This window comes from Desmodus rotundus, chromosome 9, assembly GCF_022682495.2.
Source record: "Desmodus rotundus isolate HL8 chromosome 9, HLdesRot8A.1, whole genome shotgun sequence".
NCBI classification, from domain to species: Eukaryota; Metazoa; Chordata; class Mammalia; order Chiroptera; family Phyllostomidae; genus Desmodus; species Desmodus rotundus.
Window position 1 is genome coordinate 113332532 of NC_071395.1, and position 27242 is coordinate 113359773.

The 27242-nt window shown below is 58.9% G+C and overlaps 1 protein-coding gene across 7 annotated transcripts; it reads right to left on the reverse strand.

Moving 5' to 3' along the window:
• Positions 1-26: 26 nt before the first annotated feature.
• Positions 27-25905, reverse strand: CSNK1D (casein kinase 1 delta). 7 transcript variants are annotated; one of them, XM_053910861.2, is made up of 10 exons: positions 25494-25905; positions 20154-20264; positions 10347-10495; positions 9742-9970; positions 9259-9429; positions 8801-8949; positions 7967-8138; positions 7342-7481; positions 743-894; positions 27-155 (listed from the first exon to the last, which is right to left on the reverse strand). In XM_053910861.2, exons 1-9 carry the CDS (start codon positions 25567-25569, stop codon positions 805-807), a joined length of 1287 nt encoding a protein of 428 aa, XP_053766836.1. In that variant the 5' UTR covers positions 25570-25905; the 3' UTR covers positions 27-155; positions 743-804. The 7 variants fall into 7 exon arrangements, with proteins under 7 accessions (XP_053766836.1, XP_071075535.1, XP_071075536.1 ...); XM_071219434.1 differs by lacking the exon at positions 25494-25905 and adding an exon at positions 21091-23293; XM_071219435.1 differs by lacking the exon at positions 25494-25905 and adding an exon at positions 18974-19146.
• Between the last annotated feature and the right edge of the window lie 1337 nt (positions 25906-27242).

Here is a 27242-nt window from a genome sequence, read left to right on the forward strand (position 1 = left end):
AGGACGCTGGGAGACTGGACCGAGGCCTCAGGGCTTGTGTTTATTTCACAGATAAGGCTGGCTCGGGCGGCCCGGGCTCCCCGCAGCGGGTCATTGCCCGTCACTGGTTTTCGCGGGGAGGTGGTGGGTGGGAACCACGTCATTCCAAAGCAGATCTGTGGTGAGGTCAAGCTCGAGGTTACAGGCCGTCCGCACCAGGCACCCAGCCTGCTGAGCAGCCCGGTACCCGCAGCTGGGCTCAAGGACTTAGAAAGCCAGGCTCCAGGGACCTTCTGTGGGGGGTGGGGCTGGGGACAGCCCTGCATCAGGTTTGCCCTCTGGGCCTGCCTCCCACACCCACCTCCACCCTGCTGTCCCATCCCCCCATCCAGTGTCTGGGGGCAAAGCTCCCTTCCTTCACCTCTGGAGGGTCTGGAATAAACCTGCGTGTCAGGGAGCAGAGTCTGGCTTAAGGGAGAGGCATGGTTTGCCCTCCACCCCAAATCTCACTTTCTCAGCAGACACCAAAGTGGGTCTGGCCCTGTCAGCACGTCGGCCGACTGCTTCGGGTGAGGGCCCTTCCAGTGGGCAGCCGGGAGCCCCGAGAGGTGTGTTTTCAAAGAAAAAGAGCTTCCTACCTTCTGTTTATTCACCCTGTGGCCACTGCCAGGGCCCTGTGCAGCCAGCACTGCCCGGGACTGGCACCAGCTCCCCAAACTCCCCATCCAGCCCTGCCGGCCTCACCCAGGCCCCTCACACCCACCTGCCCTTGTGGCCGGCGACACCTGCATGGCTGGGGAGCGATCAGAGGCCACTGGGGCCGCCTCAGTAGGTGGTGCGTCGAGGGCGCTGGGGACGGCACTGGGTGCCCTGCCGGGCCGTGTGCAGCCGGAGAGATGCCACGTCCCTGCTCCTCTGCAACGAAAAGCAAGCAAGGGCTCACGTCTGGGGCTCGGTCAGGAGACAGCGCTCCAGGGCTCAGTGCAGAAGCCAGGCACCTGCCCAGTCCCTCAGCCCCTGACACCCTTTCTGGTCTTTCTGCCCCTCTGTGGGCAGTAACCGGTGAAGGTGTAGCCCCGCATCTGCTGACCTACCCTGTGTAAGGTGTGACAGTAGGGCCCCTGGGAAAGCTGACACCACCTGTGTGCCGCACCCTCCTTCACTGTCAAGCCACAAAGGGCCAGCCCCAACAGTAGCCCAGAGGCTGCTGGCCTTAGCAGCCACCTACCTGCACTGGAGGCAGGGAGGAAAGGGGCAGGTGGACAGCGTGCCCTCTGGGCTGTGCACACGTACTCCCAGCTCCTAACAGGAGCCCCTGGCTGCTGCTGGTCCCGTGGAGACCCCAGGCTGAATGGAGGCCAAGCATCCCCCAGACGTCTCCCCTCCCTCTCATCTTGAGCTGCCTCACCCTTGCTAGCCCCAGAAGAGGACTGGGCAACCCCCCAAGTCATGCTCTGGGAACACTACTAGGAGATCCTGAGATGGTCAACACACCTTAGAGGCTTGGCAGGGGGCCAGGGGCTGCACGCTCCAGGGTGGAGGGTGTATGCAGGGTGCCAGGCCCAGTGGCCCTGCCCCGTCCCATCCTCCCACGCCACCAAGTTCCCAAGCTCCCGTAGGGCCTGGCTGGAGGGCAGATGCCCAGGCCCACAGGGCTCTCACGTGGTCACCACACACTGCAAACTCCAGCTGAAGAAATAAAGACTACGTGCTGGGGGCAGGGAGAAAGGTAGACGTCATATATTTATTATTTACACGGTGTAGTAAGTACACAAATACAGTGGTCACACGAATGCACAGGTCAGACACGTCACCGACAGCTACACAGACACGCCACCACAGCTCCCGGGGGCGGTCACGGGACGCAACACTGTCCACAGCCATCCCTCCGAGGGGGCCCCAACCTGCCCTGACCCCCCACCAAACCCTGTGCATTGACGCATCGCCTGGCGCCTGGGACCCTCTCCCGTACTGTGGGGCTCTGGGGCAGGAGGGACACACACCCGAACACCTTCCCGGCTCAGGGCTGCCTGCGAGCTCCCTGGCCTCCAAACACCGCTGCAGGGCTGACACAGACAGGGTGGGAGTACCCACGAATGTACACGGTTGCGCCCCTTTCCCAAGAAGGGCTCCTGTCTACTGGCTGCCACCGCTGGGGCCTCTGACACAGTAACACGACAGGGAACAGCATAGGGGGCCCTGCTCTGCAGGTCCTTCTGGTGAGAACACGGGACCTGGCGGCTCCAGGGATCACGAGAGCACAACACACCCTCCTGAACCCGTAGGTCATGGGGGTCCCCTCCTCCTGACACTTCCGGGGGGATTCCCTTTGGCAGGCCTCTTCTGGGCCAGCCCACACCCGGGGTGGCCAGCCCCACACTTGGCCCCGAGCGCAGAGATGTCAGCACACGCTAAGGGCCACTCTGCATCGCTACTATTTACAGTCTGTTTAGAAGACGCCCCCCCAATCCAAAGGCATTGCGGCAACCTCCACCAGCAAAGTACCAGCACACGCCCCTGCCTCCGCCACCACACCGCGCCTCCGCCGGGAGCACTGGGAGATCCTGGCTCGTGGCCGCACTTTCTAACGGCTCCACTGGCCGGAGTCCTGGAGGCTCAGTTTACGGTGGGGTAGGGGTGATGGCCAAAGCCAGGTGAGGTCACAGGACACAGCACACGACACACACACAGACACACTGCACACACGTGTACATGTGACAATTTCTGGGAGAACACCCCTCTCCACAGTGGGCCACGCCACACAGACACAGGTACATCGCTGGCGGCACGGGTGCCCAGCGCCCGCCTCGGGCTACACAGAAACTCCAGGCTGGTGTCTGAGTCGGGACTCTCTGAAGTCAACATCTTTTTTAAGACCGGAGAAACAGACAAGAAGAAACAATAAAAAGATTTCTTTACACAGATTTAAGCCAATAATTTTTAGCAAAATGATACAAAACTGTCAGAACCAAGTAGAAGGTGGTGGTTACAGCAGACTCGTCAGGGAGCGTGGAGCGCCACCGCGCAGGGAGGGCCGGCGGCTCTGGACCGGGAGTCTGGTTCCTGCCAGCGTCTCGCCCTTGGCTTCTCTTCCCGGGCCCGGGACAACGAGTTCGCGTGGGCCTCAGTGGAGCCCCGGCGGTGGCAGCGCTGGGAGTCTGTCCGGTTTATTTAGTTTGTTCCCCACGGGCGTTGCTGAGTGGGCGGCCTGGAGAGCGCCCGGTGTCCTAGACCGGGGAGCGTCACTAGCAAAGCCATGTAACAGAGTAGATCAGCCATGCATTCATTGTCTGCCCTTCACAGCACAAAGGAGAGCTCTCATCGGTGCACGACAGACTGAAGACCACTGGAAGCCACCCGACCAGGAATCTGTCGGAGCCAAAGCACAGGACAAGGTCAGCATGTGGCCAGGGGCCAGGTCAGTCAGTGAGTGCCCTGAAGGAAGGGGACAGGTGTCACCCAGCCCCACTCTGGATGCCCGAGCCCCCAGCCGCTCCAGGAGCGCCCTCTGTGGCCAGCACAGGTGCTCAGCAGAACAGTGATGGGAAGACGGGGAAGGAGGAGAGGCATGCAGGCGGAGCCGAGAAGCTAGTGACGACAGGACCAGAGTCCAAGCGGCAAGAGATACTTGATCCCAGCCCCCCTGCCCCAATAATCACGAATTCTGAAACTGGGGGCCAGGCCCCCAAGGCACTGGGATCCCTGCCCTTCAAGGGAGAGGTAATGAGCAGTTCCCCTAGACAGGTCCCAGAGCACCACCGTGTCTGAGCCGCAGTGGGCTCCACGCAGCCCCGAGCCCCAGCTGCAGCCCTCAGCAGAGGGAAGGAGCCGCCCAGCACGGCCCAGAGAAGTGCCCTGGGCGCCCAGCCATGCACGTCGGCAGGGAGCAGGCGGCTGGGCCGACAGGTTGGCACACATGACAGCAGGGACAAGGCGTTGGGCAGAGACCAAGTTTGGAAAGAAAAACAAAGCGAGGAAGACAGATAAACGCGGAGGGAAGAGAGACGACAAAGCCAGGGCTGCAGAGACCACAGGGGTCTCGTGCAGCGAGAGCGCAAGAGGCCCCACCAAGCGCGGCCACTCAGCTGAGCGCGACAGACACACCACCCCAACAGCCGACACTGAGACACAGCGGCTGGAGTGTCCCAGGGCCGCTGGAGCCAGGGCAAGTGTAGAGCCCTGGGGCCCTGCTCCCCAGTGGGGCTCAGATGCACACAGTGGCAGGTCCTGGAGTCACCCCATTAGGGGACTCCCTGCGGTCTGCTTGCTCCCCAGACTGGGCACCTGACTGCAGGTGCCTCTGGATGCTGTACAAGGGAAAAGAATTGGGTGGAGGGCCCTCACTCTACCTGTAGCACCTGGCATGCAAGACCAAGCCCACCTGTGAGCTCCCACGGGGGCAGAGGGTCAGCTCCCGCCCGCCCTGGCGCCTGCTGTCTAGAGACCACCGTGAGCACACTCACCCAGTGCTGCCTTCCGACGGGAGACGCGCAGCTACTTGCCGTGGTGTTCGAAAGGAATGCTATTCTGAGGTGGGAAAAGACAGCTGTTGGTATAGGGGCCGCTGGCTGGCCCAGCACGAGGCCTCCTGTTTCCAGAAGTGTGTCCTCCACCAGGTCCACCCTCACTGGCTGGGGTGCCTCAGAGGGGACCCCGGGAACCACGTGGGGATTCAACCTCACCTTTTGCACGTTGCCCCCAAAGCAAGAGCAGCTGTGGCTGCTCCTCTAGGACGACCTGCCTCCAAGGCTGACAAGGGGCCAGGGCAGACCTCTGACCCTCCCGCAGCAAGCGAGCCTGATGCCCAGCAGCTGCCCCAGGTCTTGCTCCCCACTCAGAGCAGCCTGTGCTTGGGCAGCTGGGAAGGACGGCACCCCCTATGACACGCAGGTGGCCATGTTTCCTCATGGCACGAGGAAGAGGATGGGACCTAATTTGGGCGACACAACATGGGTTAAAGCTGATATGGAGCAAGTGGCCCGGGGACCAGCGCCCTCGTTCTACCAGCACTGCTGCACCGGGACCTCATCACGCGCAAGCTCATCCACCAGATGCCCTTTATGCCTCGCAGGCCAGGCTCGCACCCCAGGTAGCGCATGGAGGGACTGAAGTCCCCAAGGCTGGTCCAGCACCAGCTCCCCGTGTGAAGGGAGTGGGATCGAGGAGGAGTGGCCGCCCTCCTGCAGAATCCGAGTACACGATGGCCATGGGGTCCGGAGAGGGACACCCCACCCTAGCTGGAGACAGTCAGCAGGTCCTCTGACAGGCGAGGCTGCCACAGCTCGGAGCCCCTTTCTGCCAAGGCCAAACCACCTCCTTGGCTGGGAGCATCGGCACCAGATGCGACCACTCCTCAAGGGCGCAGAGGAGGAGCCGTCACAAGCGTGTAGGCAGGACACACGCCAGGCTGCTGTGCCTGCACCCACTTCCTTTGGGGTGTGAGTGCAAATGGAGGCTACAGAGCTGCCAGAGGGGGAGGGACTCCTCCACTTACTGCCTGACTTCCAAACCCCAGGGCAGGTGGCGGGGGTGCTCGGCCCAAGCCTCCTGCTGCCCCCAGGGGCACCAATCACACACTTGGACAGCAAGGCCTTTTGGAGCCACCCCAGAGAGCACGCCCATGGAGACCAAGAAAACTGAGACACAGCCGTCCGTGCCCGCCACGTCAGGGACGGTGCAGTCAGACACCCCCCCAGGAGCCAGGTCCTCTATGTGAGGAAGACCCTGAGAAAATCTCTAGGGTGACCAGTGAGGAAAGCTGACAGGCTGCTTTTGGAGGGTAAACACCCACAAATCCAATCTCTTGGCTTCCCCTCCCTCCACATTCTTCTCTTCAGATGGAGAACAGACAGAGAACAGGAACGTTAAGGATCCTGGGCTATAAGCTAGCCTCGGCTCACTGAGACTTCCCCAGCACAGCCTCAGAGCTGTGTGGCCAGTGGCTAAGGTTGGCCTGGGTGAAGGGCTGGACTCACACCTCTGAGTGCCTGGCGCCTAGCGGACCCCCGACTCTTCCATTTCCTCAATGATCCCAAACCCACCCAATACTTTATTTTCTTAGAAAAAAGTTAAGCCTGTTTCTTACTTCACCTTTGCTGGCTGGTCTCCCAACACATAAATGTCAAGTCCATTCGGAGCCCCCAGTGCCCGCTCCCCCCCACCCCGCCCCGTGTTCCAGGGCCAGAGAGCCACCTCATGCCCAGGTGGGGGTGGGCAGGTGCTCATTCACAGGTTCCAGGACTCGAGGGAGGAAGCCCTGAAGCCCCCCGCTGTGTCCTGTGGCGGGGCTGGGGTGGACTGGGGTCTGTAAGAGATCCAACTTCCCTATCCTGGCCACACTCCTGGAGCCCCACGATTCAAACTCCCTGCATCTTCGGGGGCGGGGGGGGGGGAGTGATAGCACAGGAACCGCACGGGTCCAGCAGAATCTCTGGTCGATGGAGTGTTCAGGAAGGAGTGGTTGGCAGCCTGCCTCTGCCTAGGAAGGCCCCTCCTCCTCTGCCAGACCAGCAGTCCCCAACAGCTCTCAGACCCTGTGCTCCTACCACCACACTCACCAACAAGCCACACCCAGCACCCACAGGCCCGCTGCAGGGTAGCATCCTGGGGAACCAGAGGGGCGGTCTGCACACCCAGCTGGGGCCGGGTTCCCCCAGGCACCCCACGGAACGGTCGGAACAGATTCCTGACCCATAACCGCCCCTTCCAGGGAGGGGCCCTAGAAGCCCTTGAGGAAGAAGAGCTGCCGCCCTTGAAGAGCCTGCAGGGCAGAACAGCACAACAGAAGCCAGGAGGGAAGAGTGTGTGGGTGGGAGAAAGACTGGGCGGACACGGGTGTCAGGCCTCTGCAGGCGGATGGACGGACGCACAGGGACATCAAGATGGGAACCCTCACCCACAGCACATCACCAGGCACTGGGCCCTAAAAGGCCTCTGCCCACCCCACCCCACACAACTGACCACCAGCAGCCCTCCTCCTACTCTGGCCAGGCCGTGCCCAGCAGAGAGGATGAGAAAAAGAGTCCAAGGCTGGGGGTGCCTATGACAGACACCTGGAGCCATTGGGCACTGCCTGGCGAGTGTGTGCAGGGCAGACACCGTGCCTCAGGGCCCACTTGGGCCTGGGTGGCAGAGGAAAGACCTCGATGCCCGTCCCAGCCCGGCAAGGGAGAAGTCCAGTGCCCGCGCAGCTGCTCTCCAAGGTTCTCAACCACACAGGCAGATGGCAGCCAGTGAACACCGTCCCTCATCAGTTCAAACCCTGAAAACCCTCACCCCACTCCACCTGAAGCCCACAGGACCCTGCCACATGCAGCGAGCCTGCAGCCAGTGTCCCGCCCTAGGAGAGCCAGGCACACGCACCTGTGAGGTGGACATGCGGGAGGTGTCTTGCCGGCCTGTGAGGTCCGACGAGGAGATGTTGACAGGGGCGCCACGGTGCAGCCGCATGCTCACTTTCCGCTCTCTTTCCATGCCGGACACAGGCCGTGGGGAGGTGTTAGCTGACAGACACAGAGGCAGGGGGTGAGGCCTCCCACACTGCGCTCCTGGGCAGCCCACCCCACCCTGTATCCCACTGCACATTCAAGGTGGCCGCAGGCAGGACAGCACCCAGTTGACACTGCCCTGCTTGCACACGCCCGTGGGCATGGCCTGCAAAGGCGGATGCCCGCACGGGGGTTCCTGTGGGAGGGCTCCCCAGGGCTCTGCTTCCAATGCTGTGGGGGGAGGGGTGGGCTTCGAGGGGCTGGCAGGGGCACACGCATTGGAAGAGGAGCTGTGAGGCGGGCGTCCCCAAAGCACCACCTTACGTGCTTGCTGGTCTGTACCCCCTCAGGAGTGAGCACGACCAGAAGGGGGCACAGAGGTCCCACCAGACACTGTTCAGAGCTGGCTGCCCCTAAGGTCACATGCAAAAGGAACCCCACTTCCTGTTGGGGCAGCAGGAGGGACACATGGTGTGAGCTGCAGCCCCAGGACTGCTTACCAGTGTGTGAGGTAGGGGTGAGTGGGGTGGGAGCGGCCACTTCTTGTGTTCCCCTCAGCCGGCCTGAGGCTGTGGAAGGGAGCCCACGGGTGGCTGGATTTCGGGAGTGTCTCAATCGGTCCTCACGGTCCCGGCGCTCCCGTTCAGCATCGTCCGCTGCCCGGCTGGCACCCTGGGAAGGTAAGCGGAGAATGAACAGGATTTGGTGAACATCCCGAGGCCTTGGTCGTCCCCTGCAGCCCGAGAGAACACTAGGGGGCACGGCAGCACTTTCACAAGCAATTAGTAAACAAACTGAGTAATGGGGCCAAGGTCAGACTCAACACCCAGGGCCTCCCCAGGCTGCCCACCCACGTGGAGGACAACTCCCTCAGCAGGCCCTCAGCTCCCGTGACTGGAGCCCCTGTCTCAGCCATGCCCCGCAGCGAGAACAAGTGGACACCACATCCCATGTCACAGGGGTCCGCCACCACCCCACCCTCAGGGCCGATGGTGGTAACAGCACAATGGCCTTTCAATGGAAGGAGACTCAGCATTCCAGTGAGCGCTGGTTCAGGGCGGCAGTGCACCTGTGCACACGCCCACGTCTGGCCTGTGCCTGCTGCCCCTCCACAGACACCTTGTTCTTGCAGCTGCTCACCCTCGGGCCGACCCCACAGGCCCAGCCCTGCAGGAATGCCCGGCTCCCAGTGCAGCGGACAGGGCTTCCCAGCCCTGACCTTGGACCACTCGCCTCCAACACACGGCGAGAGTCCAAGGGCCACCGGAGGCCTGATGCTGATGGGCCCTTTCCTGTCCATGCTGAGAAGTCAGCGGGCTGGCGATGGCACTTACGAACTTGAGCATGTTCCAATCGAACACGTAGTCGTAGGAAAAGCCCTGGCGATGGAACAGGTTCCTGAAGAGCTGCCTCAGGTACGAGTAGTCAGGCTTGTCGTCAAAACGCAAGGAACGGCAGAAGTTCAGGTACGTGGCAAACTCAGCTGTGAAACGACGAGACACTCAGGACTAAGCAGCAGCTGGCAACAGGTGACATCACGGTTTCCCACCCTCATTCCCACCTGGGGGCCACACGGGGCGGCACCACAGCTTTGGGAGAAGTCTAAGAAAAGGCAGCATCACCGAGCAGCCTGGCTTCCCCTGGGCACCTGCCCCAGAGCAGCCCCACAGAACAAAGGGAAACACCCCGCATTAGGGCTCCAGATGATGCCGAAGGAGCCTGGCGGAACTGCCTTGTGTCCCCCCCCCCCCCCCGCCCGGCCCCCTGGAGCCCTACAGGCCCTGGCACTCACACGGGTAGCCCTTGCACAGCACTTCGATGGGCGTGGACATCTTCTTCTCGCTGATGCGCTCGTACTTCTGCCTCTTGGTGGCAGCCTTCAGCCCCTGCCAGGGCAGGGAGCCCAGGTTGAAGTACATGAGCACATAGCCCAGTGACTCCAGGTCGTCCCTTCGAGATTGTTCTGGAAAGAGAAGGGAAATGAACCAAGGTTGGCCCATACCAGCAGCAACAAACACATGCTGACTGTGGAAATGAACTCTAAGAACCACAGAGAAACACCTGGATTCTTTCCTGCCACCCACAGCAGCCCAGACCTGCTGTCCGGGACCCGAGGCAGCCACGGCACAGCTGCCAGAGAGCCACCGCTCACCCACCCAGCACACCGCAGAACCCCCGCTTTGCACCTCTAGTGCTGACCACTCCTGGCCCCCAGCAGCCCTCCCCTGCACTGAGCCGGGTGTGCCGGGCAGCCTAGGCCAGCGGCAGGGCTCACCGATGCCGAGGTGCGTGTTGATGGAGGCGTACCGCGCCGTCCCGGTGAGGTTTTTGTTCTCACGGTAGGGGATGTGCTGGTGGGTCCGGGCATCCCGGTACTTCTTGGCCAGGCCAAAATCTATGATGTAGACCAGGTTGCCCTTCTTCCCCAGCCCCATGAGGAAGTTGTCTGGCTTCACGTCGCGGTGGATGAAGTTCTTGGAGTGAATGTATTCGATCCGACTGATCTGCAAGCAGGGCGACAAGGCCGGGTCAGTGAGACTTCAGCCTTTAGGAGGCTTCTGACGGCGCCCAGGGCCCTGCCGGAGCCCCGCGTCTGCACCCTCAGCCAGGGCCGTCGCTCACCAACTGGACGGGACACTGCACCCCCCATCCTGGGCATTTCCCTTTCGCGGGTGCTCCAGGGGGAAGGACAGCGGCCTGCGGCAGCACCCCCACTGCAGTCCCATCTCCAGGAATCAGGCCGCACATGTGAATGTGCTGTCCCGTGCCCACAGTGGCTCTCCAAATCCAGCCCACCACGTCACTTCCTCCCTGCGTGTGACTGGTGGACAGAGAGGAGCCCACAAGCCTGACCAATCACTCAGAATAGTAAACTCTTACCATCTGGTCAGCCAGCAGGAGGACGGTCTTGAGACTGAACTTCCTCGAGCAGAAGTTGAAGAGGTCTTCCAGGCTGGGCCCCAGCAGCTCCATCACCATGACGTTGTAGTCCCCTTCCGCCCCGCACCACCGGATGGTGGGGATGCCCACTGGAAGACATGCGCAGCATTTCAGGGCGGGCGGGGTCAGAAGACCCTGACAGACCTGGGCTCGCACGGAGACTCTGGCCAGGGTCAGGTGGACAGGGAGATGCAGGACAGAGGAGGAGGGGCAGGGAAGGGAGGGCCTGGTGGAAGAGTTGCCCAGGTCCCTGTGATCGACACCCTCCCTTCAGTTCACGGACCAGCAGCACGGGGCGCGCACCGGACTCAACGCTGGCTGTCAGTGACGAGCACTACAACGTGCGAGACGGAGACACACGGGTGGGATTAACAGCAGACCCGACACTGTGAACTCCCAGGCATCATGTAATGTAGAGAAACCACTGACAGAGCCAACAGAGCTGCAGTCAGTATGGGACAACTTCAGGCTACCACCACTTCTGCCGCTAGAGCCCCCAGGAGAGGAAAGAGAAGGGAGGACAGGCGTCACGCCGGAAGAAATAACTGGACGAAAACATTTAACCCGGAGACCCAAAAAGCTCAATGAACCCCAAGAACAAGAACCACGAACATCACACTAGTGCCCAACAATCAAGTCACTCATCACCAGTGACAGCGAACTCCTTGAAAGCAGCAGAGAAAAGAGACGCATCAGGTACTCAGGAACAAAGACAAGGGTGACCAGACTCCCCATCAGAACACACGGAGGAACATCCTTCAAGCACGGAAAAGTCTGGCGTTCTCCAAGAGTAGGGGCTGCAAAACACCCTCGGCAAAGACAAAATGGAGACGTTTGTAGACACAAGAAGTTGCAGAATCAATCACCAGCAGATCAGCTCTGCGTGTCTGCCCCTTCCCGACAGAAGGCTGGAAACCGCCACACCCTGCACGCGCCAGATGGGAAGGCTCAAACAGAGGGGACAGGGACACAGCAGCACGAGGCGCAGGGGGGCAGGGGGAAGGCACCACTGAGGAGACCGCAGCAGGTAAAGGCGGACGTGGAAAACCAATCCCTGCCACCAGCACAGGAGGGACAGTTAATAAGCCACCAGAGGAGCTAACCACAAGGACAATCATTAAAATAAAAATACTTGATTAATCCAAAAGAAAACAAAAAATGAGCAGCAAGATGACAGGCTGAACCCTCAGTTGTCCCTAACCACACTGGCTGTACACACACTACGCCCATCCCGGAGCCCGTGACTGTGGGCAGAAGGACGCGGGGCGAAACCAGCTCCCTCCAGCCTGACCGACGTGTGCGAGAGCCAGTTCCCCAGCAGCGCTCGTTGCAGCACGGGTTGGCGTCCCAGGGCCTGCTGCGGCCTGAACACCCCTAGCAAGCGAGGCACCAGCGGTCAGAGTCGAGGAAAAAGCACACACCCTCCATGCACCCCGCGCTCACAGAGCGCCTTCACATGCAGGAGGACAGAGGGCACAGGAAGCACGTTAGCGCCAGACGAGGCAGACGGCGGGACAGGCCGCCAGTCATGTCTCAGTGGTAAAGGCACCACCTTGTCGAGGGAACACAGCCCTGAGTGTCTGCGCAGCTAGCCACAGAGCACCGGCGACACAGCCCTGGTCACCCTGCACAGCAGAGCGTGTTTCTCCTCTGCGTCCAGGGCATATATCAAGAGAGGCCTGAAACAGGCGTCACAGGAGCGAGCGGGCTCAAGCCGCACAAAGCCCGTTCTCAGACACCTGTGTCATTTGGGCGGAAACAGACAATGGGGAGCTCTGAAAACTTCCGCAGCATCTGGAAGCCACGTAACACACTTTGAAGGAGCCCAGGCACCCACCTGTCCCTGCAGCCCTCACCTGAAGCCACAACACCATTTGGTCTCTCCCCACATCTCCCTAGCTGCTCTCCCTTTGCCACAACTCAAGGAAGCCTGTCTTCTGCCATCACCTGTGACACCACAGCTTGCTAGCTGCTGTGCTGGTAGGTAGGGCAGCACCTCAGCTGCTGCCCAGACCTTGCTCAGAGCTAGCACCAACCTTCAGATACGCCGGTGGCGGCAGCGGCGGTAGTGACAGACGATGGTGGCCCTCAGCCGGGTCCAGTCCTCCGCCCTCGAGCCTTTCAGATAAGGCCACGGAGTAGCGTCGCACAGCAGAGATGAGACTACCCAGCTCTGCTCTTTCCACATGCCACACGTTTGGTGAGCATGATAAAAGGCTATTTTACACACAATTAAATAACCCATGGGATCACGGAGGAAATCAAAAGGGGGATCGGGAAGCACCTGGAACTGCATGAACATGAAAACCCAGCTCCTCGGCATCGCTGAGATTCTGCCCCAGGTGTACTTGGGGGAAGTTACAGCAACTAGCACCTGTGTTAGGAAGAGATCAATGATCTCAGTTTCCATCTAAAAAAATAAGAAATTAAACCCAAAGTCAGCAGAAGAAACAAAAGATCGCAGTAGAAATCAATGAAACAGAGAACAAGTAACAGAGAAAACTACTGAAACCAAAAGCTGGTTCCGAGAAAATTTTTGATAAACCTCTGACCAGACTTCCCAGAAAAAAGCAGCCACAAACTACCAAAATCAAGAATGAGATGACATAACAGGATTCTACAAATATGCAAAGACTGAAAGGAAATATTATAATCCACGTTAGGCCAATAATTTCAGGTGAAATGGACGATCTAAAGGGCACAGACACTGGAGCCCCACGTCCTGCTGACAGGCAGCTTCTTAGAGATGAGGCACACCCCCACGGGCACATCTGTGAAAAAGGAAATAAACGTCCACACAGTGTCTCCGCACAAGTTCACAGCAGCTGTTCAGAGTGCTGGACCCCCGAACACCCACCTCTGGGAACAGGCAAACGGACCAAGAACCCAGCGCACCAGTCCAGGGAGCTCCTGAGCCATGAAGTGACTACTGACACACAGCAGGAAAACACAAACTGACTCAGCAATAGGAGCAGCACCTGGAAGGAGTGGCAGGCCATCGCAGTGAAGGGACCACGAGGGGAACACAGAAACTTCTGGGGGAGATGGATGCATCAACTGTGATTATAGTAATGGTTTCCTGCGAGCATAAATATGGCAAAACTTACCACACAGTGCTCTTTTTAAAAATGTGGTTTATTACACCTCAATAAAGCTGATTTGACAAAATAAACACGTTTGACAGTCCCACTCCTCACACGGCAGTCACTCCCCTGAAGTGGACTTCTGGGGAAGGTGAGGCAGGATGCCCAACGTCATCTGCCCCGTGTGCACACAAGGCCTTCGCTACTGAAGTCCCAAGTCTGTGCCCACAAGGGCCCACTTGTGCTGTCTGGTCACCTTCAGGCCCCTTCCCCGTCACCCTGTGTGGGGGTGACACTGCTGCAGTCCACGTGTGCTCAGGCCCACACGTTCCCTCAACCACCTGCCCCACGACACCCTCCACAGCCCCCCCCCAGCCAGGGCCCACGCTAGGGCCACACACGCGTGTGATCCTCACGCTTCAGTCTGGACGGCTGTCTCCCCTCTCACCATACATTTTTGGCAACTTCACAAAATGGTCATCCATTTGGATTTGCCCGGCTGTGACCCATTGTCAGATTTCTTCACCAAAAGGTACTTTTCTGTTATTAAGTCACCTGTGGGCAAAGCTTTAAGGGTGGCACTACACCCTGGTTCGCCTGAAGCTGTTTGCAGGCACCGATATGAGTCCCGCCTGAACCCATTACTAGAGCTGTCATTTTCCACGTGACGGTTCCTTCCACGTTTCCCTGTGGAGCTCAGGGGGTGTGCACAGCATTGTGGATTCGTGAATGCTCGTCACCCCAAGTTGGCCAACAGATGCCTCCCAAGCTGGCCCTGTGTCCTTGGCACTGCCTGCTGGCCTTTGCACATCTCCCTCTGCCACGGCCTGTCCCGGCCTCACCTCTTCTGCCCGGCCCTGGCCTGGCCCCTCTCTCTCAGCAGCCTGGGCTCCTTGTGGGGACTGACGTCCACTGCCTGTTTGGTTGGATGCGGGCTGCCACTGCGTACAGGTGCTGTCCGTTTTGTTATTTGCAGGGCACACGCCCTGCTTCTTCGGGAGTATTTTAGTCAGTCTTGGCCCCTGGCTACTCGGAGTTCTCAAGTCAGCTTGTCATTTGGAAGAAAAGCCATGCTGGGTCTGGACCAGGATCGCACTGGACCAAAGAGCTTCTAAGGACGGACAAGTTACTAAGTCTTCCACTTGAGGAACACAGGACATCTCCACTAAGTCTTCGGCATCCTCCAATACAGCTAAAGTCTTCTGCATGCAGGTCTTATCTGGCCTAAGATTTATTGCTAGTCACCTATTGTTTGTATTGGACTATCCTAAACTTTTAAGAATTACACTTCAGTTTCTGGAGTTCTTGGGGGCCAGCAGCCACCTGACCAGGACCCTTGGGGCTCTGTGTCTGCCCAACAGTTTGCAGGTGGCTGTGCCAAGGCACTGGGGGCTGGCATGTGTAAGGGGGTCGTCAGGCCCACAGAATTTGGCTTCCTGTCTGCACCTGCTGCGTTGCGGCCATGCCCGACCCCCAGTGCACTCTTTCAAGGGCCCGGGATCTCTCAAGCCACTGGCCCTGTAGGGGTTCTGTCCTGGCAGTGAGGCACCAAAGGGGTGGAATTGGGGGGAACCAGGCCCCTTCTGCCAGAACACCAGCCACAAGGTGGTCTAGCTCACAAGGAAAGCCACACCAGCCTGCTTCTAGTGAGGGAGAGAGTCACATCCCTGTTCCACAAGGCTGCCCAACAGTGGGGCTTCAAGGGGTGTGGACAGAGTGAGGAAGGCTGGACACTGCTGTCAGGCAGAGGGCCACAGCATCACCCCCTCTTCCCTCCTGGAGGGGAGGCAGAGGCCCTCCAACCACTCTCTGTGCAAGCGCATCTGAGGGCTTCAGGGAACCCCCCCCACAAAACCTGCAAGCTGTACCAGACTCTCCTCGCCCAGAATCTCCAGTTTTTGAAAGTGGCCTGGATAGAGAGGTTGTTTTCTTGTTAAAGAATGTGAATAGGAGGGGTCACAATACCTGATATCAAACTATACAAGGCCACTGTAATCAAAAGTCTGCTACTGGCATAAGACAGACACAGAGATCAATGAAACAGAATAGAGAGCCCAGAAATAAACCCAAGTCTCTACAGTCAATTAATATTCGACAAGGGGGCAGGCACATAAAATGAAATAAAAATAACCTCTTTAATAAATGGTGTTGGGAGAACTAGACTGATACATGCAAAAAAAAAGAGACTTGACCAACTTACACCAGAATAAACTCCAGATGGATGAAAGACTTAAATATAAACCACGACAACACAGAAGTCCTGGAGGAAAACACAGGCAGTAAAATTTCAGATATCCCACACAGCAATATTTTTGCTGATATAGATTATTTCCTTGGGCAAGGGATATAAAGAAAAGAATAAACAAATTGAACTACACCAAATTAAAAAGCTTCTACATGGCTGCCCTGGCTGCTGTGGCTCAGTGGGCTGAGCACCGGCCTGCAAACCAAAGGGTTGCAGGTTCGACTCCCAGCCAGGGCACATGCCTGGGTTGCGGTCCAGGTCCTCAGTGGGGGACACGCAAAAGGCAACCACACACTGATGTTTCTCTCCCTCTTTCTCCTTCCCTTCCCTCTAAAAACAAGTAAAAAAAAAAAAAATCTTTTTTTTTTTTTTAAAGCCTCCACGTGGCTAAAGAAAACAGCAGAATTAAAAGAGAACCTACTGTATAGGAAGACATCTGCCAATGATACCTTGGACAAGGATTTGATCTCCAAAATACATGAAGAACTCATACAACTTAACACCAGGAAGACAATCCAATTTAAAAAACGGGCAAAGGACCTGACCAGACACTTCTCCGAGGAGGACACGCAGAGGGCCCAGAGATGCTCAGCATCACTAGCCATCAAAGATGCAAATTAAACCCACAATGAGATGCTACCTCCCAGCAGTCAGAGTGGTCAACATCAACGGACAGAAGTGGGGCTGAGCACCTGGAGGAAAGGGAACCCTAGGGCACTGTGGGTGGAATGCAGGCTGGTGCGGTCACTATGGGAAATGATATGGAGTTTCCTTAGAAAACTAAAAATGGGACTGCCTTTTGACCCAGTGACCCCACTGTGGGGACTACACCCCAAGGACCCTGAAACACCAATCCCAGAGAGCCTTGCACCCCAATGTTCAGAGCAGCACAATTCACAATAGCCAAGTGCTGGAAAGAGCCACAGCGCCCCTCAGTCAACGAGTGGACCAGAAACTGCAGCACGTCCACAGAGGCAACATCGAGCACACAGGGAACTCCGACCCTGCGAGGCAGCGTGGAGGGAGCTGAGAAACAAGCCAGGAGTGAAAGGTGAGTACCATGTGATCGCATCTGTAAGTGGAACCTAATCAACAAAACAAAACAAAGGAGCAAAACAGAACCAGAGGCATGGCAACAAGGACCAGACTGACAGTGACCAAGAGGAGGGGGCGGGGGACAACAGAGGAAAGGGGAAGGGTCCAGTGAAGGGACATGTATACAGGACCCACGGACACAGACAACGGGGTGGGGACTGACTGTGGGAGCAAGGGGGAACAACTGTGATCGAACTACAACAAAAAGAACGTGACCAGACGACGAGGACCTTCCCTGTGTCCCAGGGAAAAGGTGAAGCAGGAGAGCAGCTCGCCGGCACAGCCCCTGCACTCGGGGAGGGAGTGTCTGAGGCGAGGCAGGGTTTCCCACCGCTGGCCTCCTCCAAACCCACTTTTGGGGTGTAGTTAGGAAGAGGCACCCCACTCCAGGCCAATGCCACTCCAGGTGTTGCTCACCAGGGTAACTGCTCCCTGGTCCCATGCTCCCAGGCCCACGGCACCAGCTATGTGTGAAGGACACACCTCATGCGCTTTAATTGTTTTCCTGGTACAAACATTCAGGTGTAGTGTTGCTGTGCTGCTCGTTCTCGGGCCCACAAGCAACGTCAGGGTTGAGCCGGCAGCCGCTGGGGCCTGTAGAGCAGGGACATGTCGTCTTGTCACCATGGAAACCACCTATCAGACTGCACAGCCCACCAACCACCTCGGTCTTCCAAACAGTGTTGGCTTCTTGGCCCTTGAACTCCAGAAAGCCCCGCCCCTTCTGTGGGCTGAGGACTGGACCTCCTCCTGGAAGATGGGACGTGTGTGGACACAAGAGGGCAGGTGAGGGTGTGGAGAATGAGGGACAAGGCACAGACCCACTTCCGTCCACTCGACCTCGTGCTGGGCTGGACCTCCCAGCACAGCAGGGCTCGTGCATTTGTAAAAATGCAAGTTGGCCAGGACACATTTTAAGGACACCTCTGCACCCTTCCTAAGCTGCCAGGTGGCTATGCGAAGCAAGGACCCAAATCCTTAACCTTTCACAACGCTGCGCTGTTCTGCCTTGGGGCCGGGAGAGCACAAGCCAGGTTTCTCTGTGGCGCCCACATGGCTGTGGGCAGCATCGTGGCAGCAATGGAGAAAAGGGCTCAGTTTGCGCGCTGGGACTCACATCCGGAACGGGTGACGTGTGGGATCCCATGCTCTCGGCACCCCCACTGGCGCCCCCATTCACTGTCAGGGCCCTAGAACTTCACGTCACTGACTTGGCGACCGGCCACTAGGTGGCCCAGCAAGTGTAACTATAACGTGCAGTGTTCTCCGTGTTCTCCGTGTCCAACGGTTGTATTATTTACCAGCTTCCTTTTCTACTGGGAGAGGAACGGCCAGAGCATCTTGGACAAACAGTTCACACCAATCAAAGGACTTGCAACACAGGCTTGCAAAGATGGGTCATGAGCCATCTTTTCGTCTTTGTTCCCAATTTTTTATTTTGGACTCAGTCTATCCTAAAAACTGACTCTTACTACCCTGGACAGGTGGCTCAGTTGACTGGAGTGTCATCCTGATACACCAAGGCTGTGAGTTCAACCCCAGGTCAAGGCACATACATGAATCACCAATGAATGCATCAGTACGCAGAACAACAAATCGATGTTTCTTTCTCTAAAATCAATGAATAACTTTAAAAAAAAACACTTCTACCAGTCCTTGATACTAACGTGTGTTTACCCAACTCCTCCCCATGGACATCACAGGGACTGTCCCCTGACCAGGCCAGGCACCGCGCCACTGTCACCTGAGCAGTGGTTGTCGGCATCACCAGCTACAAGGAGGCCCAGAACGTCGCATAGGGAGAGGAGCAGCAGGGTGCTTGCTGTCCCCGACAGTGACAAAGCAGGCTGTGGCCCCCACAGGAAACGCCTTGCAGGAGGCTGGTCCACTGCAGAGCCCCTGCTCTCTGGGCAAAGTGGACTCCTCCTTCAGCTCAGCCAGGCCCAGCCTGCTCTTGGTTGACAAGTTCACAGAACCTCCCAGAATGGTGTGCTCTGCTTTTCCGGGCACAGTTGTTCTCTACAGCACCCTCGAGTGTGCATCTTAAACTGAGGGATCCGATCTGTGTGGGGAACGGCAGGGTCAGGGGGTCGTGGGGTCCCAGGGAGGCGGCATGGGAAGACCGGGAGGAGGTGGCGCCATACCTCCTACAGAAGGGTTCAGACGGGAAGTAGCGTCAGCCAAGTCTGCAGACATTTCTGACCCTCCTACCGAGGCGGAGGGGTGCTGCTGCACTGTGCCACGTGTGGTGTAGGGGATCCCCCTCCACAAGTGACAGGGGTGCCCCGGCTTGCGAGTTCTCACAGAGATGCTGTTCCTTGAAAGTCAACAAGGCTTCTCAGTGGGAGGTTTTATTCCACCCCCAGTACTAGGCTCCTGCCCACCGTGAAGGCCACATCCTGAGTCACCCTGTTCTAGTGGTCACCACCTTCAAAGCTGTGTCTGAGAAGCTGCCTTCTGCTGAGGCCGCTGGCGGGCAAGCACCCTGGCTGGGTCCTCTGCCGACCTTCCCTGGGACGACAGGAGTCAGTCAGTTTTCTCCTGCGTGCCAGTCAAGGGCTTTTCTGGTCCCATGAGAGGCAGGATGGGACACACAGACACCACCGTGCAGGGTCCCAGGACCAGCTGTGCTGCTCTCGGGGGTCTCCTGACACTGGTTCCCAGCAGCAGACCAAACCGGGAAAGAAGTGGCCTAGAGCTGAAGGCTTGGGGCCCCGCCCCCTGGGGAAAGCACCCAGGGCTTCTGGGAGAAAGCAACACTGCTGTCTTTCCCATGGGGGCCTGGCCCTGGGCCCCTCCTGGAGCTTCGGCCACGCCCTCTACATGCTGCAGCATCTCCGAAACTCTGAGACCCCACCAAAACACGCCGCCCTGCTCTATTAGTGGGATGATTAAGTCCAGAGAATTCTAAAAGAAAGACTCTGAGATCAGGATGGGAGCCCTCGGACATCAGGCAGCCTTAGGCCCAAGGGGAGGCTTAGGGATGGAATTGGGAGTGATCGAGTCGTAAGGGGTCGCAGTTGTTTCGCACTCCGCCACCCCCACAGCTGCGAGCAAAGCACGGCCCTGAGCTGGCACAGGCGCGACCAGCTGCGCTGTGGCGCCAGAGCTCCCGTCAGACCCGAAGGCGGGCGCTGCCATATAGGGCGGGCGAGGAAGGCAGCGTCCTTCTGCTGAGCAAGGCCCTCTGCAAGCCCACTGGTACATGGGTCCAGGGTGCGGCCCTTTTCCTCCCTTTCCCAAAATAAACCAGAGACTCTGGTTCGGGACGCATGCCCTCATCAAACCATCCTGGTTGTCTTTTTGAACAGGTAAAGGCCGTACCTCCTCCCTGCATCATTTTGTAGATTTTGCTCTCAATGTGGAGCTGAGGGTGTTTGGTTTTGACACATTCAAGCTTGATGGCAACTTCTTCTCCTGCAACAATGTCCGTACCTTGCAAAGAGAGAAAAGCACAGCATTACTACCTGGTGCCCACCACCTGACCCAAAGTCGCACCACGCCAGGAACAGAAGCGCTGTCCCAACCTTCCAAGAAGCACCAGAGGGGTCACACTCTGCCCCCGTCATGAGATGGTGTCAGTGGTCCACAAACCCCGGGGAAAATTACCCTCCTTTCCCCCTTTTCAAGTGAGGAATTCGACACGTGTAAGGAAGTCTAATTTGGTGCTCACCACCCACCTGCGCATGTGCCCAACAGGATCACATCACTAGGGGACCCAGAGAAGGCTAAGGGGTTCTCTTCGCAGCCTCCCGCATTTCCTGCTCCCAACCTTCCTATCACCCTGTTGGTCAGCCCAGGGTGACTCCTGTGACACCTCCTGTGTCCCCCGACACTGCCAGGATAGAACTGTGTGCGCGTGCACCTCCTCTACAGGGGAGGCTGGGTCTTCACCAAACACACATGGCCTCAGGTCCCCCTAGTCCAGGGACCCAGCCACACAGCCTCTGAACAAAGTGGGCTCAGATCCAGGGCAGCAACACTCCTCACCAACCCAGGGTAGGCCAGGCCAAGGGACACCACTTTGGCGGGGGGAGGGGCCTCTCAGCAACAGGACATCACTGTGCGTTTACTAGTAACACTAGACCAGGAGGGTGAACTCGTTTTCAAAGTCCTGACTGCCTGCCACACGTTTTGTTAGTTTTGTACTGATAACACCGTGAACACTGGGACCACCCCAGGAGTGCAGCTGTTGTGAAGCAATGACCACTGGCTCCAGTGGCCCGGACAGAACCCAATCCTTGGTGACTCAGTTGCTCACCCTCTCTGCTGAGATGGGAGGTGGGCGGTGTGTTGCAGGAGGGAACGGTGGAGACGAACAGGGTAGCGGTCACGAAGCACGCTGGGACTCCCGAACGAAAGGCAGGTGAGGTCCGCAAGCACGGCAACAGCGACCCACCAGCGGGAGAGCCGCCTGTTGACACTGACATCAAGGAACACCCCAGAACCCCGAAGAAAACAGCCTCCTCTCCTCTGCGCAGATGACTACATGGGATGCAGTCACTTGCAGTGGGCCTGACTCCAAAACCGGCCCCCAGTGCCGGGGCAGTGGGGACACCAACCGTCTGACCACTGCCAGAGGCCCTTGGGGTCTAAGAGCTTCGCCTCCCATCTCACAGAGACTCTTGGGCACCGAGAGACAGACACGCCTGCCTGCAGTTGGCACGATCTATCCAGTTACAAGAGAGATGACTTCACCACAAAATTTACTGCGCAAATGAAAAATGAACTCCGAGTTCCTGTGAGGGCCTGGAACTCTGACCTGAACTCGCTGCCCGGGGGGAGTGGATGACTCATCTCGTCAGTGACGTCAGCACTCCACAGGCTCATCGACGCCACCCCGGCCAGGACGCAGGCCCTCCTCAAGCAGATGGCGCGGTCCTGCACAGGCTGGCTATCTCCTGGGCTCGTGCCTCTGAGAAGGGGGAAGCGCTGCTAGCTCCACTCACTGGGGCTGACAGAGCTGGCACAGAACAGGTTCCCTGCACAGTGACAGCAGGACACAGGCCACAGGCAGCTCCGAACGGACGGCAATTCCCTCCTCCAGGTGTGGTGCCAGTCCTCCCCCGGGCACACCTGCAAAGCGGGCATGAAGGCTGCCCCCCGTGTAATGACTCAAGGAGAACGGCTGCACGTGGACTCTCTGCCACGCAAACATGGACTGCGTCCATTGGGTGGACGTACCAAGCAGCAGAGCCTCAGGTCTGCGCATGCCATGGAAACTGAGGTCCGCCCGTCTGCAGCCCTACCCCGCCTCCCACAGCCGGTGCAGCTCCAAGTCTCAGCCACCAGCGCAGGAGGCAGCGTGGCAGAGCTCTGACGACAAGGTGGCACTGCTGCAGTATTTTAATCTTACTTGGTGAAAGCGTCAGTCTGTGACAAACTGGAAATTACAAAACTTGGGGCTTCACAGCAGGAAACTTTTAGAAGTACTTCCAGCCCTGGCTGGTGTGGCTCAGTGGATTGAGCGCTGGCCTGTGAACCAGAGGGTGCTGGTTCAATTCCCAGTCAGGGCACATGCCTGGGTTGCAGGCCAGGATCCCAGTAGGGGGCACATGAAAGGAAACCACACATCCTTCCCTCTTTCTCCCTTCCCCTCTCTATCTAGACATAAATAAATAACTTTTTTTTAAAAGTTCATGTTAAAAAAAAAAACCCAAACCCAGAAGTACCCCTGAATGAATTTAAGACAGCATTGAGCTCTGGCTCCAGATTCCGAACAAGTCAAACCCCAGCAGCCTGCGAGCGTCTCCTCACTGTGTCTGTTTACGCTGGGTGCTGTGGCTCCCCAACCGCCCCCTCCAGGGCAGCAAACCTGCCTCAGGAGGCGACGGACACCTGTGTTCAGACACAGGCCAGTGCTCGTCCTAGGGAAACGGAACCGGGCCCCTCAAGTGGGCAGACAAGGCAGATGATAAATTAAGTGAACCTAACCCCAGTCCAGGGACAGGGAGGTAACTGTCACTGAGGAGGAACACCCGTGAAGAAACAGGGAGAGGCTCAGGACAGCAGGGCAAAGGCCACCCACAGCGAACTGCTGGCAAGGCAAGGCAGCAGAGGCAGCGCCCCAACTTCTCGCTGGGGCACTCACGCCCCACCCTCTAGAACACGGGTGACGACTGGAACTGCGTCGGGGACTGCTCTCCGCTCCACCAGCGCTATGGAGCCCTCCTGTAAGCTCTGCAGGAGCATCAACGTCAGTGAGGGAGGCAGGAAAGTCAGGTACGAGGAGGTCCCTGAAGAGGTCCCTAAACTCGGCACCCAAACAAGGTGTTTGCGAATGTCGCCGAGTTCTCTGGTCACCTGACGGAGCCGCAAGGCCCAGTTCCAGAAGACAGACAGGGAGGGGAACAGAGCTCTGTGAGAACGGGGCTCATGCTGCCCCTGCGGGGCTGGGCGCCCGCCATGGCTGAACTGCGAGCAGCACCCCAGCCGACCGCTGCACCAACACGCTGCCTGGGTCCCCCCACACCACCCCGCACACCCCCCACCCTGGGTCCTCTGGGCACCATGGGACCACCCTGAGAACACTGGCCCTGCCCTTGTTTCCCCACGCTAGCCAACGTGGGAGGTGCCCTACCAGCAAAGCAGAGGACGTGCCGAGGCCTCTGGCACACCAGAGGCTGAAGCCTGTCGGGGCTGAGGGAGGCCCGGGGGTGACAAGGCGCGGGGGCTCCTGCTGCATGTGCGCTGCACGGGGACTGTGAGCGCTGGGCCCTCCCAGGAGCCTTTGGGACCTGTCAAGCTTAAGGGAAGCAAACTGAGGATCACACATTTTGGGGTCTGTGGTAGCCCTACCTGGAGGAGTCAAGAGCATTCTGACCAACTGCAAAGTGATGGCACAGAATGAGAGGACATGCTGATTTTCAAGGTGAAGACTCAACCTCTTAAGTAATGCCTAATCAGTGGCCTAAACAAGCAGAAAAAAAAACACAGCTATGGTACAGGTGACTCAGTCCACCCCATACTCTTTGGACCTCACCTCTGACCCTGAGCTACCGTGTGCGGGGAGCACTCGCACACACATCTTTGAGGCCAGAACTTACTCCAGCGAGCGCAGCGCTGAGTCAATGCAGCGGAAGAGGACTGACCTGCCTATCCAGTCCCAATGGGTGCCCCTGTGGGTGCCCCGACTGAGGTGTGAGAGCCACCGTCCACCCACCAGCCTTAGGCACACGGACACCGGGCTGCCTGGTCTCTACCAAGTGGCACTGTGCACCCGGCAAGAGTGGAGGCCCACAGGCAGGCTGGAGAATGAGCAAACAGGGTCCCCACAGAGCTCCCACGCCCGACAGAGTTTGTGGCAGGACGGTCTGAACCCAGCTTCTGGAACCAAGAACTGCCCGGCACAGTCTCAGACCAGAGCACAAAATACCTCAAACTGTCTACTTCTGATGTCCGCATAAGGGTGGCTCATGAACTGCCTTTTCAGTCCAGTTCCCAGGTCCTACCTTAAAAGTTTTGCCAAAAACCTACCATTCTATAAATAAGGCAAACAGCTCGCATTTACGCAGCACTCTGCCTCCCAAAACGGTGCTGAGAATGCGGCCACTGACTGCTGAACATAAATATTTAAACAGTAAAATCCGAACATCTCCAAAGTGTATTTTACTCAGCAGGATGGCAGGCGGAAGTCCAGGTTCAAAGGCCACAGTGTCGCCTGGGTCGGGGCCGCCCTGCAGGGTCAGGAAGGAGGCACCAAAAGCAGTGAACTCCCACCCAGGCCAGGCTGGTGCTCCCCAGGTGACAGGCGGGGGGGGGGGGGGGGGGGGGCGGGAGCACACGCCCCACCGTCTGAACGGCGCACCCGGCCGGTCCTGCCCCTCCTGGAAGGTACAGCAGCCAACGAAACGCAACCGCAGGATAAGTTCACCCCCAAACTTGCGCAACAGCCGTCCCTCCGCAGCCGCCCCGCGGGCCAGCTGGACGGACCCCATGGGGGGCGGGGCAACTCGCGCACAATTCCCGAGAAAGGCAGCCTCTCCGAACGCCCGGCCCGGAGGTGCCAGCCAGCCTCGCATCACACCTGCGCCTGTGCGTGTGCTTTCCCCGTGAATCGGAAACAGCCCAGAACATTCCCGCCGCAAACAGGGCAGCCTGACAGCCTCGCCGCAGCCACAGGGACAAGCTCGCGAAGGCAGCGCGGCCCCGCGTTTCCGTCCACTGCGGCCGAGGTCCGGGCCGGTCCGCTGGCCCCAATGGCGCTCCGAGTCCAGGCACCCGACGCGGAACCTGGATGCGCAACACATCCTCGGCCCCCGCTAGACCGGCCCCGGCCCGCGTCGCCAAGGGTAGCGGGGGCCGCGGGCGCCTCCGGCCGGCCCGGGCGTTCCCGGCCCACCACACGTGCGCAGGACGCGGGGCCGCGCGCCGCCTTTGTCCGTCTGCGGGGCGCCGGCGCCGGCAGCGGGGTCCGGGGCCGACCCCGGCGGCCCGGGGCACACGTTGGGCAGGTGCCCCCGGGGCGGCGGCGCAGGCCGGCCCGGCAGGACCGCAAGTTCCAGTCTGACAGCCGCGGGGCCCGGCGGCCGGAGCGGGGGCCGCGGGGGAGCTGCGGGGAGCGGAGTGTCCCGGGGGGGGGGGCGGCCCAGCCCGGGTCCCCGTGTCGGGGCCGAGCGAACGCCCGTCGGGGGCGGTCCGGAACCTGGGGGACGGACGCCTCACCGAGATAGATGTCTCCGAAAGAGCCGCTGCCGATCTTCCGGCCCAGCCGGTACCTGTTCCCGACTCTGAGCTCCATGACGGCGGCGGCGGGCCCGGCTCGCTCCTGCCCTCCCGGCCGCTTCCTGAGTCTGAGCTCGGGGAGGCGGCGCCGCCGCTGCCGCTACTGCGGGTTCGGCTGCCGGCTCCGCCCCCCTCACGGCCCCGCTTTCACCATCGCTTTCTGGCCGCCCCGCCGCGCCCAGCGCCACAATACGGGGCGGATGGGACAGTCCGAGCGCCGCCGCCCCTGCTCCGGCCCCCAACGGCCGCGCTCGCCCTCTCCCCGCCGCGGATGGACTCGGATCTTCCGGGCCTAAATCCCCCTTCAGCTGCCTGAAGGAGCCGCCGCCATCGCGCTGTGACGTCACTTCCCCTAGCAACCCGGAGGGGCGTGGTCACGCTGCCTAAGGGGCGCGGCGGGAGGGGCGGGGCGGGGCGGGGCGAGCGCGTTCAGGTGTCCTCGCGCGACCCCAGGACCCCCAGCCGGCCCTTTCTCCTTGCCTCCGCCGGGCTCCTTCCCACATGCAGGCTCTGCGTTTGCCCTCGCAGGCCTGTGGGAAGCCAGCGGCTCCTGGCAAAAGACCCGAGACAAGCTTGCGGGCATCGAGCTTTTCTAGAGGGTGAAAGGGGGTTGAGCCCGCCCCTCCAGGTTCCCGGGACCCCCGCCCTGGGACTCGGCAGAAAGAAGGCCTTCAGTCCGGGCCAGCGCTGGAGAGAGTGACACAGGCCGGGACACAGGGGACACAGGTGTGCACCCTGGCCTGGTGCTGAACCCTGACGTCCTGCACACTCAACCCTGGGGCGAAGCAAGGGCACGCCCTCCGGTCTGTCGTCAGACCTGAAGGGTGAAGGTGAAACTACCAAGGTTTCAAAGGGCGAAGCCAGGACTGCCAGCCTCCCATCCGTCTGGAGATTGAATGACCGTGTTCAGAGCAGCGTTTTGTTATTTACTGTATGTAATCATATTACAACAGCCAGAAGTACAAACAACCTAAATCTCCCAAATGGGTGAATAGATAATCAAAGTACGGCCAGTCCATACCGTAGTAGAATTATTCCCCAGCCATGAAAGGAATGCAGCACCAGAGCTACAAGGTGAATGACCCTCGAAAACATTAAAGAAGCCAGACACAAAGGGCCACGATTCACAGGCACAGAATCTGTGTGAGACAGAAAGCGCACTGGGAGCTGGGGAGAGAGGACTAGAGCTGATGGGCGCCGAGCTCCTCTTCTGGGATGACCAACACCTTCCAGAACTAGGTAGAGGTGATGATTGTACAGCATCACGAATGCACGAAAGCCACCGAATTGCACACTTTAAAACAGTCCTGGCCGGGGTGACTCAGTAGGTCGGAGCATCATCTCATAAGCAAAAGGTTGCGAGTTCCATCCCTGCTTGGGCACATACCCAATTGCGGGTTGATGCCTAGTTCTAGCCCAAGCACCTGCGATCCTGGTCTGGGCAACGAATCGATGCTTCTCCCTGGCGTGGGTGTTTCTCTTTCTCCCTCTCTCTCTAAAAGCAATGAAAAAAAAGTCCTTGGATTAGAACTAAAAGCAATTTTTTAATGGTTAAAATGGTGAATTTTAGATTATGGGAATTTTAATTCATTTTAAAAAGGCACAGGCCCTGGCCTGGTAGCTCATTGGGTTAGGGCATCATCCTGAGGCACCAAGGTTGCTGGTTCCATCCGCAGTTGGTGCACATAC

Bases quoted from the DNA above. Each gene is read 5' to 3' on its own strand.
- CSNK1D (XM_071219434.1), bottom strand. From the start codon at position 21,259: ATGTCAGTGTCAACAGGCGGCTCTCCCGCTGGTGGGTCGCTGTTGCCG. The intron at 20,265-21,090 runs GTGAGCAACTGA...TCTCTTTGCAAG, and splicing joins CTCCCATCTCAGCAGAGAGG to GTACGGACATTGTTGCAGGA. The intron at 895-7,341 runs GTGCGTGTGCCT...TTTTCGTTGCAG, and splicing joins CCCGCATGTCCACCTCACAG to AGGAGCAGGGACGTGGCATC.